Source organism: Micrasema longulum, unplaced genomic scaffold, assembly GCF_059751315.1.
Source record: "Micrasema longulum isolate JH-2025_06_02 unplaced genomic scaffold, ASM5975131v1 h1tg000007l, whole genome shotgun sequence".
NCBI classification, from domain to species: domain Eukaryota; kingdom Metazoa; phylum Arthropoda; class Insecta; order Trichoptera; family Brachycentridae; genus Micrasema; species Micrasema longulum.
In genome coordinates this window covers 400,364-416,528 of record NW_028277215.1, presented here as the reverse complement: position 1 = coordinate 416,528, position 16,165 = coordinate 400,364, and the positions used below count along the sequence as shown (strand labels likewise).

General features: G+C 30.4%; 1 protein-coding gene across 1 annotated transcript in view; it reads left to right on the top strand.

The window, feature by feature from the left end:
- Positions 1-3,039: 3,039 nt before the first annotated feature.
- Positions 3,040-16,165, top strand: part of Vps13D (vacuolar protein sorting 13D) — a 52,044-nt gene continuing 38,918 nt past the window's right edge. Inside the window, exons 1-16 of the mRNA XM_088227965.1 lie at positions 3,040-3,337; positions 3,949-4,068; positions 5,291-5,481; positions 6,174-6,356; positions 6,496-6,759; positions 6,880-7,047; positions 7,152-7,305; positions 8,064-8,245; positions 9,194-9,519; positions 9,602-9,755; positions 12,798-12,964; positions 13,538-13,733; positions 14,629-14,806; positions 14,885-15,041; positions 15,149-15,272; positions 15,723-15,883. Of these exons, the coding sequence (XP_088084091.1) occupies positions 3,972-4,068; positions 5,291-5,481; positions 6,174-6,356; positions 6,496-6,759; positions 6,880-7,047; positions 7,152-7,305; positions 8,064-8,245; positions 9,194-9,519; positions 9,602-9,755; positions 12,798-12,964; positions 13,538-13,733; positions 14,629-14,806; positions 14,885-15,041; positions 15,149-15,272; positions 15,723-15,883 (2,702 nt within the window). The 5' untranslated portion in view covers positions 3,040-3,337; positions 3,949-3,971. The remainder of the gene's footprint in view (positions 3,338-3,948; positions 4,069-5,290; positions 5,482-6,173; positions 6,357-6,495; positions 6,760-6,879; positions 7,048-7,151; positions 7,306-8,063; positions 8,246-9,193; positions 9,520-9,601; positions 9,756-12,797; positions 12,965-13,537; positions 13,734-14,628; positions 14,807-14,884; positions 15,042-15,148; positions 15,273-15,722; positions 15,884-16,165) is intronic.

Here is a 16,165-nt window from a genome sequence, read left to right as displayed (position 1 = left end):
GTACGTGTGACAAGCATGGATTAGAAACGTAATAAAAAATCGACGTTGACTTCAAAATCGGATATCTACTCACTGATTTAGTACAAAAAATCACTTATCTGTCAATCAATCAATAAAAGGCCCGCATATAGAATTAAGAATAGTCCAGAAGAAGCGTAGAATCATATTTGAATACATCGGACTGTGTCCAATAATTCCCCAACCATGCCTTATTTTCACTGCGCGCATTCGTGATGTCACCGCGTAATGTTGCTTGACGTGGAAAAAAAAATAATGACAATCTTAATTGGAAACCAGGAATTAGAATACCAACCGTCTATGCGATCTGTAGCTACAAGACGTGCTGGGATTATTATTTACTGTACAGCGCCCTTGAGGTGATTTTCACATAAGTGGCGCTATACAAATTAATCATCCAACTAACATATATATCCGTTCCGATGACTATTAATCAACTTTAAACATGCTATATTATTTTGGTAATGTATCCAAAATAAAACAAGTTTATTGGATTATAATTCTACTTTATTTTTTATAAAATATACAAAGGAAATAAGGATTTTAGTAAATAAGGAAACATTGTAAATATTTAAGTTAGTTTGTTTGAAAATGTCCTAACAAGACGAAACGCGTCACAATATACCCTTTGTATATTTTATGAAAAATTAGGTAGAATTATAATCCAATAAACTTGTTTTATTTTGGATACATTACCAAATTAAATATGTAATTCTACCAATTGTCTGCATACACAATAAATATGCTATATTATATTTAGGTAACTTCTTGGTAATGGTTGATATCTAAGGAACAACTTTTCTATAAAAATAATACAGCAAGCGTTTTCTTTATTTCGTAAGTCAAGCAGATGACTATTCATATCAAAACAAACCCATAATGATAATCCTATGCATAATTTAATAAGATATTGTTATTTGTCATAATATGCCTTCTCTTCTATTAAAAAAATATATATGGGCTTGCCTTACTGGTAAACCTTTAGCACGCTACTGCCTCAGAAAGTATTTTCTGTTTTGTAGTAAGTATATTGTGGTTTAGTTAATTTTATTAGTGCATTTTTGTCTTTTTAAAAAATCATATTTTGCTATTTTTAATTCTATCGTCTATTTAAACAAATAAATAGGTACTGTTTATTTAATCTGTGTTGGTATCTTTTAAATCACTTATCACTTTTAAAGTAGTTCTAATCTGTAATATAGATATAAATAAGTAAACTGATTGAATAGACATTTACTTTGTAGCACTTCATGATGAATTATCATTAACATAAAAACTTTGTACACTGTGAGCAATGTACTGTAGATATAATTTTCGTTTTGTATCACCCATCGATGGGAGGAGTGTTCTCCCGAAAATGTCGTTGTGTTCTGTTAATATGGTAAACGTGTAACGCTAATTACTAAGTTGTTGTTTTTATAATAATATACATTGTTTCTAAAGTATATTAATATTTATTTGTAATTACTCCGTTGGTTTTATTATGCTATAAAAATTTTAAAAAAATATTGTTATTTTAAGATAGTTTGTGTTTTACTATTTATTTTTAGACATATTTTATGCGTTTTTTTCTGATGGCAATTGTACTGTTAAAATTGTTTTTTTAGATGTATATAATGTATATTATAGAAACTTTTATGTTACTGTTTTTTTTGACGATGTTATAAAGTCGCTTTTGAAAAAAGATAAGGTTTGTTTTAGAATACAAATAAAAAATATTTTTACACTATTACGACTCAATTCACATTTTCTATAACGGCTATTTCTGACTATTTGAAAATCTCCCCAAATTTGAATATTTGTGTATATTATAAGAACGCAAATATTTTTTATTTATTTTACAAATTAAAAGCAATTCTTTCTTAAAATTACCGACATTCATGATAAAATGCCAAATATATTTTTGAAAGAAAACTGGTAACATATTTTTTTAATTTGAGTTTTGATTTATGTATATTTAGTTCTCATCAAGGTTTATTATCAATTACATTATTTTTATTTGTATATATGAAATCTACTAAAATAAACCCTATTTTTAATTTTTTTATGGTTAATTATAATTTATATTAATATTGACCTTGTGGTGTTATGGTCAGCACGTTTGCCTACCATGCGAGAAATTTCAGGTTCGATTCCTGACATGGCTTATATGAAATATTTATTTAAAGGGGTGCTTTCACACTAGAATATTTCTTAGTCCCTGGACTGGCACCCGAAGCGTAAGACTGATCATCTTACCTTCATGTAATAAAAATTTGGTGAACCAATGCAGTACCCTATGCGCCATTAGGTATGGAAAGGGGATGATGATGATATTATTTTTGTTTCCCTATCTTCAATAAACCTTTTTGGATAATTAATTATTGTATAAACATAAAAACTTTGTTATTACACTATTAGCAATATTCTGTATTTATACTTTTAGTTTTGTATCACCCATTGATGAGAGGAGTGCTCTCCCGAAAATATAATTGTGTTCTGTGAACATAATAAATGTGTAACGCTAAATAACTAAGTTGTTGTTCTTATAATAAAAGACATTAGTTATTTCTTAAAGTTTATCAATATTTTTTGTAATTTTTCCCTTGGTGTAATAATTAAAAAAAATTATTGTTATTTTAAGATCGTTTTTTCGGACAAATTTTTTGTGCATTTTTTTGATAGTAATTTTATGCTAAAATTGTTTTTTAGGTGTGTATAATGTATATTATATAAACTTTTATGTTTCTGGTTTTTTGTTAGAAATGTGATTTTATTAATAAAGATGTAATATTTCTAATCTGTGTTTTTTTTCTACTTTTGTTCCTAATCATGAATAATTCATAATAAAATTATTTAATGCACCAATATCGACCGCGTCGAACAATAGCGATAGATTTGGACATCACTATTACATCGATATCGATGATTGAATTTGCAATGTGGCGCAACACTAAATCAGTTACTGCATAATCTATGACTAAGCGATACTAGCGCTTCGTGCGTAACAGTGTAACTATAATTTAAGTGTCCTATCTATATATTAGTAATAGTAATCTGTGGTAGAAAGTAGAAACGTCAAAATATACACTAACTTTTTTCCACTTGAATATTATTTTTCCAGAAACCTGCTGTTTCAATGATTTTTTTTATATAATTTATTACACCATCTACCAACATACATTGCCTGTCCGAAAATCTTTTATAAAATATATGTGAGGAACGCCCTTAAGTCCAGAGTCGAAAACTTTCGATTCCTAATGTAAAATACAATGTAAAGGAAACATTTTTCGCGGTGCACAAATTGATCCCGAATTCTGAAAATTAATACGTTGTGTAGGTATGTGTTTTGTTTAATAAATCTTTTAGACATAATAATTTTATTTCAGGTTCATATATATTTGCAATTTGGATTTATGTAATACATCAAGCCAAAACTATTTAAAAAATATTTTGAGCAATCATTCTAACATAAATATAATACTAACTCGCTGTGACACCATGAATATTATATATTTTGTGATCGGTAAATATCTTAGGTCTCTTATGGTAAATGCATATAATTACTATTCTTAATTCTATGGGTAAATAATTATTAAAAACTATATACCAACCTAAATATAAATTAAGTTGTTATTTTAATGACATGAGTTAGCAATTCGCTTCACCTTTTCATCTTATTGGGGGAATTTTTTTAGTAAAATGATTTTCACAACGGTTTTAGTAGGCACTTTTATGGATTACTGTATGGAGTAAAATATTTTAAATGCATGGGCCCAAGATCGCTTGTTATTGGTACTTACATTTAGGAAGTAAATAATGCTATACTATAACTAGGTATGTAATTATATTTTTCTTTAAAAGCGAATAATAATGAGGTTTTTTGTTAGTTAATTCGAGTCAGCTATGTTATATTACTGCTGGTCAATAAATTTCATTTTTAACTTTTAGGATAACTCACACCAAGAACCAGAATGTTGGAAGGACTTGTGGCTTGGGTTCTAAATAACTATTTAGGAAAATATGTTGAAAACCTAAACACTGATCAACTGAGTATAGCCCTTCTCTCTGGTAAGACATATCTTCTTGTATTTTATTCTAGAAATTGTCTTATCAACCATTGAGGTATCAACCGTATTTTGATACTTTAAAATATTACACAATATTATATGTTATAATTAAGGGCGCTTTATAAAGTGATTCATAAATATTTATTTTAATTTGATTTAAAATTTAAGTAGAACTTTCAGTAAAACAATTTATTTTGTCATCACATGCTACGAATTTATTCATATGATTTTGGAACTAAGTGGGTTTTAAGTTTTTTATGAAACCACTTTACTCACAGTTTTGCCCTTCTGCTGGGAGAGCATTCCATGCCATAGCGCCTGCGGCTGCAAATGTGCATTCACCAAATTTAGTGCGCTGGTTGCGTACAGGTATAATGACTTTTCCTATCGCCGTACATGTAGCTGATCTAAACGTGAGTCGTCTGTCGGCTAGTTCATCTGTTACACATTGTTGTTGACTCGCAGATTTTCTAATGTACATTTTTGTTATTTTAAAATAAAGTTTTTTTTATTCAGTATTTTCATTGAAAAAAAGGAAAAATACTTTAAAACATATTATTTTGTTTTAAAGTAATTTTTTAATAAGAATAAGGGTTTGTTGCTATTCGACAAGAGTGCGCTTTTGTAACAAATTTTAAAAATAAATTACAAATAAATATAAAATAATAAATGATTATATTCTTCCGACATAAACAAGTTTTATCTATATTTGTTTCAACAGAGAGGGAAAATATTTCAAGAATATAGGGGATATAGAAGTCTAGGCATTTACAGGGCTTAGTACAGGTCATTGGCTGGTTTAAGTGGCCACTTTACATACTGTGTAACATTCACCATTCTGCCTGCATTGTTGAAGTTTTATTCCACTTTATATAGACTTAACAATTTAATAAACTGCCCAGATATTTTCTGAATTTTGTGAAATTTCAAAATTGGCCAGTAAAAACGGTAGTTGTAAAACCTAATGGAAAAAATTTCAAACTATTGACGTTTTAGAGTAAGAAGTATTTAAATGCTTTTATTTATATTTAACATAGGAATTTGTTTAGTCTCCCACCAGTCTGAAGATGTCGGTTTAGATGAAACCCGGTCACTGATGAAAAAAATATAACTAAAATGTTGTCAAAACTAAATAACATATTATTATTTGTATTATAATTTCTACTAAAACTTGTATTGACCTCCCGAGTACTTTTAATTTATATCCTTTGATGGTATTATAGGTGAAGTAGAATTGGAAAATTTACCACTTAAGAAAGATGCTTTGCGACAATTTGGAGTGCCTATCCAGGTACAAGCTGGATTTATTGGCAAGGTTAAACTACAAATACCTTTACGACAAATCAGATCGGCTCCCTGGGTCATTGTCATTGAACAACTCTACGTAGTAGCTACGCCAGTTAATTTATCAGAGGTAATGTCATTTGTATCACTTTATAGCTACGCTACTTTATATCATGATTTTTTTTGCCAGGTTTTTGTCCATTAGAATTGTGAGTCTCGTACATTGATTACCATGCTCAAGGAGCTGGTTTCAATTCTCAGCAAGTGTATTTTTTAAACTACGTATATATTTTGGAAAATGGAAGACCCATATTACAATTAGATTTTAAAATCAACTAATATTTGTTGATGTGGTAAACTCAAAAGATTTCATAGGAAAGTTTAAATATTTGTAATATGATCTAGTATTAAGATTCTAATATGAAACTAACTGACAGCTGAAAAGTTTAAGCAAATATTTTAATTTTAGAATAGAAAATTAATGTTTTGTTCCATTGTGATTTAGGGCCTAGACTGGTATTCGAAGCTTATGATTTTTCCCTCATGTAATAAGATCAAATGCCCTTCGTAACAACATGATCAGATAAAATGGTCTCCAGATCAAACTCTACTTCATCTTAACTTGGTTTTTATTGGAAATTTAAATTTCAAAATAAATTGAAAGTTTTTGAAAAACCCAAATTTTTCTCGATGGATGAAGTGAAAAGTGTGATTACACTGAGCCTCAAGAGACAGATTGGTGTGGGGATTTGTCCTCCTGAGTATAAAGATCTCTTTTAATGTATTTTATTGTGTTATAAAGAAATAAACATTAATTTACAGTGGGATAGTGAAACAGAAGAGTATATGGCTCAAGAATACAAACTGAGCTTACTAGATGCTTTGGAAGCGCAATGGCGTGCAGATAACGAATCTCAACCTGATGCTGGATACTATGCTTCGAGTTTTTCTTCTTGGCTCAATTATGGTACTAGTTTGGTTACAAATATAATAGAAAACCTTCAGGTAATTTCATTGCACACTTTATTAGTTATAAAAATCCGATTATGTATAACGTTTATTTTAATTCTGCCATTTGATATATGTATATTGATTCCAGCTAATCTCATGTAATATTGTAAAATCACTCATTCTTTTTTTACAGCTGAAAATCAAAGATGTTCATTTACGATATGAAGATTACCTTACTTGTGGTGAGACTAATGCTTTCGCATGTGGTCTTATCATGGAATCATTTTCAGCAGAATCTTGCGATTCTAATTGGCTAAGGAGTTTTACGACTCTTTCATCTAGTCAATCTGGTGGTTGTTCTTTTAAATTATTAGAACTACAGAAAATGGCATTTTATTGGGATAGAATGTCATTGCCTAGTGATATGTTGGCTAATCTAAGTCTCGGAGAACTGGCTGTAAGATATTATATGTTTTTGAATTTTAAAATATCAATTTTGTTTTTAACTGAAATTATTGAATAAACTTTTTTTAATTACTTTTTAATGATGATTTAACTTTTTAAAAAATGTTTATAGATTTCTATGTGTAAAATGCAATCAACTGACCACAGATTTGTCGTAAGTCCTGTTTCGGCTGTAGCCCAACTTCGAAGAGAACGCTCGGAGCAACCTTTAAGATCTCATGCGAGACCTAGATTATCATGTCAACTCTCTTTAGATCAAGTGCCCCTCATTTTAACTAATGTAAGTTATTTTTCAGTTATACGTGGGTAGTAAATCTAACTTAACTGTTTTGTTTAAAATTATGTATATTTGTCTTCTGTTGATAAAGAAGTTTTGGTTTTCAGTGTCAATATAACGAGATGATTGGTTGTGTCAGAGGATTATCATTAATTGGAAGGTTGAGAGTATTTCGGGAATGGAGGCCAAATACTTCTGTTCAAAATAATCCACGAGCATGGTGGATATATGCAGTAAAATGTCATTTTCCAGATAGTAATTGTAAGTTTTAGTATGTTTTCAAATTTGGATCACGTTATTACTTAAATGGAGGAGATACAGGGCTAAAATATTTAGAATAATTGTGTCACCCAATAAATCAGCCTGTAAGTTCCTGAAACTTGATAATTTACAAATTAATCATTCATGAACATAATATTTCGTTTAATCGATTCATTTTAATAAAATAAAAAAATAAATAAAACAACTTTGTTTTTAACTACTTATTTTTCATTTTTTCTACCGACCGGTTTCAAAGCTATACAAGCTTCTTTATCAAGGTATACTTCACTAATGAATTCTATTTTATTCTATCAGTATTATGCTACACATATGGAAATATGGTATTTTTGTATTTTAATTATAGAAGCGGAATTTGAGATGGATAGGCTCAAAACTAGACGGGAGTGAACTAAAAGAAATATTGTTTATTTGATTATTTTTTTCTTATTATGAACTTATTAAAAGAAAAAAAGACTATTTATTTTTTCCATATGTGAAGCATAATACTGATAATATAAAATAGAATAGAACTCATTAGTTAAGTATACCTTAAAAAAAAGAAGCTCGTATATCTTTGAAACCGGTCGGTAGAAAAAATATAAAATAAGTGGCTAAAAACAAAGCTGTTTTATTTTATTGTAATGAGTTTTTGAATGAATTTTTATTTTATTATAAAAGTTAGTGCTCAAAATATAAAATTTACATGTAAACATTGTTTTAGTAAAAAAAATATTTCAACAAAATTTGATTTTTTCTAGTTATGGAACCTAAACCCACCTGGGAAAGTTGTTTGGGTAGAGCAAGACTGTGCAAGCGTTATGTAGATTTATACTCGAGCCTTCTTATCACTCCTAGTGCAAATTTGCCACCAGAATCTAAAAACCTTAAAGATCAAGTTGAATGGTCTTCACAATTCCAAGAACTGAAGTTATTACGGGAGGTTTGTTAATTCTGCTTTATTATTGATTTCATTTATCATATTATCATTACTCTAAGACTAGAAATGATTGATTGCGTCTGTCCTCCGTACGGGCCCATTCTGCCCGCGAAATTCAGCTGCAGGACCCCCGACCTCAGACCTCCACCTCACCCGACTGCCGAGTAGCTGGATTACAGAATTCGCCACGCTTCCAGACGATGAGATTGCCAAAAACTTTGTATATATAAGGTGTATATCGATCAAATCCTCACCCTTAAATTTTTTTTTTTTTTAATGTTTCAATTAACAGATAAAATATTTATATTAATTCCAGTAAAACAGTTTTTTTTCAATGAATAAAAAAATAATAAAAATCATACCTTATAAGATTGACATTTTTTTTTTTTTTGTTACAAATGACAGATAAAATATTTATTTTAATTCTGGTAAAACTGTTTTTTTTTTCATTACTTTTTGATACTTTTGTCGCTGAATGACAGCTGACAGCTGTTGATCGTTTAATAGTTTTAACTGTTGATCGTTGAATAGTTTTTATTTTAGAATATGTTTAAAGTTTTTTTTATAGTCTAAGTCTAAGACCTTCAATTGAACATTTTTAAGTTACTATAAGTTTTTTTTGTGAAATTATACTATAGAAAGTGTTTTTTCAAATGTGCATAATCGTTATACTATTAACAATTCAATGTTTTTTACAATAAATTCTATCCTTTAAATGAATAAAAAGGCTTAAAATTAATATCGTGAAATTAGTGGGTGCTTAATAATTAATTTGATTGAAAAATCTCTTTAAATAAGTAATGTGAAATTTCCTAGCATGTTGCCTGCTAGTACATATAAAAAGTACCAAAAATCATCAATAAGTATTTCATTTAAGGCAACTTTAAAGGATATTAAATTATTTCTTTGTATTTTTTTATTTTTACTAACCAACTGAATTCCGCATAACAGTCAGCTATGCGGAGTGTTCCAAGTGGAGTAAAAAATGCTGAAGAAAATATAGTGGTACCAAAGGGAGAGGGTGCTCAAGGAAGATCGATGCTGATGCGCTGGTTCCCACAATGGTGGGGGTGGTCTGCCTCCCAATCTTCAGTTCCTTCGAGTAGTAACAGTTCCCCTAGTCTAGAAGGAGAGATTCTAGATGTCTTGGCTGATTCTATTGAAAATAACAGTTTACTGAGAAGAGACACACTTTTTGGTAGATTACAATTTAATCTATCAAAAGGCAGCTTACAGTTTTGCGAGGATCAATGCGAAAATAATGGAAATAGTAACATGTAAGTATCTTTCTTTATATCGATAAATAAAATTATCGCATTAACTAAAAATGATTAAAATTGTTTTAAAATTGAATTACAGAGTAAAATTAGAACTACAGTTCGAAAATGTTGGATTTAGTGTAGAAAGTAGACCAAGAACTTCTTCACATACTTTTAGTGTTGCTCTTGGTGCAGTGTACCTAAAAGATCACTTGACAGAAAATACACTATTTCCTATTCTTATTGGACCACAGGTAAATGATTCTTCATTTTTATTGGCTTCAATTTAAGATTACATAAATGATGCTTTTTGTACCTAATTATGACCGAAAAATAGAGGTGGGTGAGACCCTGTTACTGAGAGGGTACGTATCACTTGATCTGTGTCACCAAAGTGATCGGATCTTTTAAGTAATTCAAGGCTACGAGAAATGAGAAAGTCCAGTGGTTTTTTTAATGTTTATTTATTTGTTAATAGACTATCAAACTAAACCAAAAACAATATTTTGGAATTACTCCGCCTGTGACGTCTCAAGTTCTCTACTGTGAGTTGTCCTGATTGGTGGGTTGGCTTCCCGGTAACTGGAAATGTATCACAACACTCTTGAATTTTTTCATACATTTTTGAAGAACTTGGCCGTACAATTAAATGCTCTAATTTTACCGCATGTAAGAAAACATTTTTTATATCATATTCTCCGTTGCATTGATCTTCCTCATTGGATATAAAAAATGTTTTCTTGCACTCAGTAAAAATTGTAGCATTTAATTATTAGGCGAAGTTTCTTGAAAATGTACAAAAAAATGAATTATGTTACAAGTTCTTAAGAATTAACCAATGTCAATGTGTTGTGAAAGATTTCCAGGAAGCCAACTCACCATTCAGCAGAACTCATCGACTAGAACTTATGACGTCACACGTGGAGTAATTTAAAAATTACAAAACTTTTAAATAATCATAGCGCTGATAACGATGCATTATTATTCTTTTATTTTTTGGCTTAGTTTGATAGTCTATTAGCAAATAAAAAAAACTACTAAACTTCCCCATTGAACATATGTATTACTAGCTCATTCGGCTCATTTAGGTCACCACATCTCCGCATCATATCTTTCATAACTTTGTGTCTTTCGTGCATGTAAATAGTAAATATAACATCCCAATGCAAATAATAATTCATAAAATAGTATTTATCTATCACATTTTGTGATTTTTTTTTTTTTTTTAATTTACTTGTTTATTTTTCCATACATATAATACATAGAATTTTAATTACAAAAATACACTTAAAATACATCTTAAAATTAAGCTATTGTATAACATAAATTGGAAAAAATGCCCACAAAGACTTCAGCGTCTGAGTGTGGGCCATTCCTTTTTTAATTATTAATAAGTTTATAGCATATAAGTATGGTATGACATGACCATGAAAAGAAAGAAAAGAAAAGAAAAAGAAAAGAAAAAGAAAAGAAAAAGAAAAAGAAAAGAAAAAGAAAAGAAAAAGAAAAGAAAAAGAAAAGAAAAAGAAAAGAAAAAGAAAAGAAAAAGAAAAGAAAAAGAAAATTAATATATGCTGATATTATGAAAACAGGGTTTGTTTGCAGTATGCATTTTATTTTTAATTTTGATAGCTTTATTAAAAAAAGGTGTCTATCTAATCCAAGACCTCAAACCTACTTTAAACTGTACCAGTTATTTAATGTTTTGTAATTCCTTAGTTAGAAGATTGAAGGATCTTGGACCTACATGTAAGGAGTGCCTCTGTGCGAACTTTTTTTTTAAAAAATAAATATTTGTGTTTTTATGATTTACCCAAATATTTAATTTTGACACCCATTTTCAACAAGTTGTAAATAACTCACTATTAGAAAATGGGAATCAAGTTGGGGTAGAGTGGGATTCGAACCACGGACCTTCGGTCCGTGAGTCCGAGGTACTAGCCACAGGACCACAACCCGATTGTTAACATAGTTCTGCATCCTGGAACTGACAGTACACTATAGGATCTATTGCTAATACGATTTAAATTATTACTAAATAATTCCCTATTTAAGTGAACATATTTCAGGCACTGGAATAAATATAATTTTCTAAAACTATCTATGTATAATTCATTGCTAAGAAATAGTCTATGTTTTTTATACATTATTTTAATTAGTGTCAAGTAAGTTTCAAGTGACATTCTCTCACATAAGTATCTAATAACACACCATAAAACCGCTGAGCCGATATACCGGGCGATAAGAGATTTACAAAAAAACAGAATGGAACAAAGGAGCCAGTATTGGCATGTAGGTACCTAGCATACCATAGCATTTGTCCAAATTTTCGCGCATGCGCTTTAGCTTCATAAGGTTTTAGATTTATTTTTCGAGACTCGGAGAGATAAGAAGCATCCAACTTGTATAATGCAAAGGAAAAACGACTCTAATAACGTTTATCACAAAGTTTGAAGTAGGGAATTATTGACACTTGACCCAAATTTATGATCGATTGTCTCGGGTCTTGTTTTAGGTGTTTTGATATTTATATTGTTATCTCCTTTTCACACCTACGGGGACCGTCCTGGAAGACCATCGATGACGATCTTTCAGCTTTGTTCGGCGGAACTAAGGGACGCGGAATTGACGGAGGCGAGAGTACTGGGTAACGATAAGGTCTCCCGGAAGCGTCTGGTGATGTCCACATGCTTCACTTAGGAGTGGAAAAAGAAGAAGAAAATAAGTAAATTTACAGCTTCACCTCTAGACGCGCCTGTGCTCCGTCAATTTATTGATTGTCAACTATATATTATTATTCCTCTAATGGACAACTTAAATAGCTTATTAAATAATTCTGCTAAAATAAGGAACATGATGGTTTTTTGTCATCATCCTTACTGATAAAAGTCACCGCACGCGTCTGGTACCTACTGCAGATACAGAGCGCGTAAGCTAATACCTAATCTACCCACTAACCATGGAAATAAGGACATAATTATAGTCAGTCAATGAATGTACTAAATGAACTAGAGATACAAAAGACATGAAAGATACGAAAGACACTATATACATTTAGTTCGGCGCTCTTATCGTTCGGGAATTAGATGACTGAGAAATGTATCTTTAGTTCAATGTTTCCGACCTTGTCTGTATGACCGGGTCGTTCGCAAACTACACACCTCTACTGAAAAAAACAATGAATCAAAACATGCAATGTTGCTTGATAATTTTACTTTAATTTGTAAATAAAACTGAAATATATCAATTTCCTTCCTTTCCTTTTTGATAAAATATATGAGATTTTTCCTTCAAAGGGTACCATTAGAGAAGGGTTAGGTGGAGTAAAATTTCCTTCTACTACTGCTGCGTGGATGAAACATTCTGCCGGGAACTCAAGTAACCCGTCTCTTGTGAATTCGGGAGAATCTCTATTTCAACTTGTTTATGAAAAGAAACCTGTGGGATTGAATGTTGACTACAGGTATTTTATTGAAAAAATATACATAAATATGTACACAAATGTGAAACATAATAGGGAAATATCACTTTTTTTTACATTTTTAAAGTAATAAAGGTCTATGAAATACTGTCCAGTAAAAAAATATTTTTTTGCTAATTATTAGTAACATAAAAAATACTAAATTTGTAATTTTGAATTCTCGCAAAAACGGTCATTCCATTGGCCACGCCCCTAATACGCCACGATTCATGTTTATTTGTTCCTGCCATTGAAATTTGTGTAGAACAATTTCATGAATCTTGACGTCACAACAACCAAGGCCAAACACGTCGCGTTTTTCTACTAACATATTTTTATTGAATTTCTTTTTTACATTTATGTATGAAAACATTTCTCTACAATATTCATATTGAATTGGAAAATACAATTAATTATTCTAAATCCATTTCATATATTTTTATCGGTAATCGTAGTATGTGATATTTCCCTATTATTTAATAATTTTATTATGTTAATATTTTGTAGTAAAATAATATTTAAAACTGAGTATGGCCTAAAGAAATGCATGTTTATTTATAAAACTTTAATTTGCAGACTTTTTGTGAAATCTCAGTCTTTGGAAATTGTATATAACGCTGGAGCAGTAAAATGGCTGGTGGATTTTTTAACTCATCCTCTTTCGTCTGTTAATAATAAAACTTCCAACCAAATAGGAGCTTATGTGCATGTCAAAAATACAACCAAAATGCATCTTATCAACCAATGGGAACACATACTGCAGGGAAATCTGGTAAATTTGTTCAGTCAATTGTATAAAGATGTTTTTTTTCCACACATTCAGATAAATATAATGTAATATCTTCAGTGATGCTGCAATATTGCATAACCTGTTTTTTCTTGACAATTTTTTTTTGCTGCAATAAATTTACTATAGGGACTAAGAGCCGTTAGGTTTAAATTGTTGCTATTTTTGCTTAATGTAATAAATAATGATATTTATTTTGCTTAATAAAATCGTAAGTAATATTAACATCGCATTCACGAGATCTGTTGTTTGCAGATGATCTAAAATTGTTTCTGGAGATTTCCACCTTGAATGATTGCCGCCTTCTCCAGTCTGATATAAATAATATATTTGATTGGGGAACACAGAACCAACTAAAATTTAATGTTTCTAAATGTTATGTTCTGTCATATACGAGGGCATTAAAAACTATTTTTATACGGTACTGTATGGGAGTGTGTTCACTTAAGCGAACTGCCACTATTAAAGATCTGGGAGTTATTTCATACGCACATAGGCACTGTCTGTGACAATGCGCGCAAAAATGTTGGGGTTTGTTCTCCGAACAGCTAAGGTGTTCTTGAATACTCGTGTTCTAAGGCTTCTTTATAACTCATTGGTGCAGACTTGAGTGTGGATCTATGATCTGGGCACCCCACGAATTGAAGTACTCTCTTATGCTGGAGATGGTTCAGAAGATATTTCTGAGGTATCTTTACTTAAGGGAATAATTTTTTCGTGTTATGTATGCATTGAAATATTTTGTAATGTACATAAACGTTTATAAAATAAATAAATTGAAACATAACACTTTTTTAGGTTTCCCTGTTAAAAAAATCAATCAATAGCTATGCGTTATTGCAGTATCATCGACGATATATTGCTTTGTTATTATTTTTAGAGTGAACGAAGTTTTTGGCAACTTGAACTAGATATTTCTGCACCACAAATTTTGTTAATAGAAAAATTTACTGACAAAAATGGAATTGTAGTGGTTCTCGATTTTGGTAAAATGCATCTTTCAAATGGTAATCTAGAACAGATACAGACTGATCCAGTAACAGAAGAAGATGACAATGGTAAAACACTTGGTATTCTTTGTTTAACAGTTTATCTTTGAAAAGTAGTTTTCGAATATACAGTAACATTTTTTTTAGAACTGTTTATGACTCCTTGCTCTACTCCTCCCGGAAGTGAAGTGAGTGATATGAATTTAACGGATTGTGGAGCGTCTCCATTACCAACAGACTTTGCTAACACTCAAGCTAATACTAGCCTTAACCAAGATGCTTTGCATCATAGACTTTATGACAGGTAGCGCCATCCTTATGTTTTTTAGATAAAATTACTAATTACGTTTGATGAACTTATTTTAATCTCCAATAGCGTCTAATAGTTAAAAAAATAAAATCTTTTCCTAGGTATAAAATTGAATTCAGCGATTTGCAAGTATTAGTTGGAAGAATTAGAGATAATTGGAAGTATGCCAATACCAAAGGAACTTCATCTCTCCACCTACTCGATCGATTTAGTATATCTCTTCAGGTATGCTGTTGTTATTTATAATATGCATGTTTGTTTAAATTGTTTTTGCTTACTAGATAAGAAGTATTCGGTAACATTTGTTTACCAAACATATTTTAAGCGATAACAAATATGATTGGACAAACAAAACAAAAACGAATTTATCCTTTTTTTTAAAATAATATTTTAAATTAAGAATATATTGCATTTGTATCTAAATAATAATTTATGTAACTTTACATTTCTGTGATTTATTATTAGTTAAATGTATTACTCAGAATAGCTTAGATAGCACAATTTTCGTAAAATAATACGCTGCAACTGTGAGTTCTAAAAATTTAGCAACCTAGCTGTGAACAGATAAAATAAATTTCTCCATGGCCCTAGATGTAACTGGTTGAAGTGTAAGACATGCAATGACCATGATTCACATCACATAAGCGCCATTCATAGAAGTAAGTTTTATTTCAGGTTGAAAGAAGAGTAATTTACACAAACGATCCTAAATTTCCTAGTGTTACTTTGTGTGGAACTTTACCTAATTTAGTAGTACACCTGAGTGAACACAAGTTGATATCTATACAGTACCTGCTCGCTGAATTGAATTCTCCACTTACATGTGTTTCCAGCAGGTAAATTACCAGTTCCTGTAATAATTCTTTAATAAATTAGACCAAGAATTTACAAAACATCACTGAGATGGTCATTGAGGGTCACTGAGATGGTTTGGTCCTGTAGAACGAATGGATGACAAAAGATTAGTAAAACAGATGTACATGGCGAGAACGAATGGTAACATAGGACGAGGACGACCGAGAATGACGTGGCATGATCAGATAAACCATGACTAGTCATGTCAAAAGCAGACAAAAAAATGTTCATGTATGATGAGTTGTATGTATGACATGTGTGGC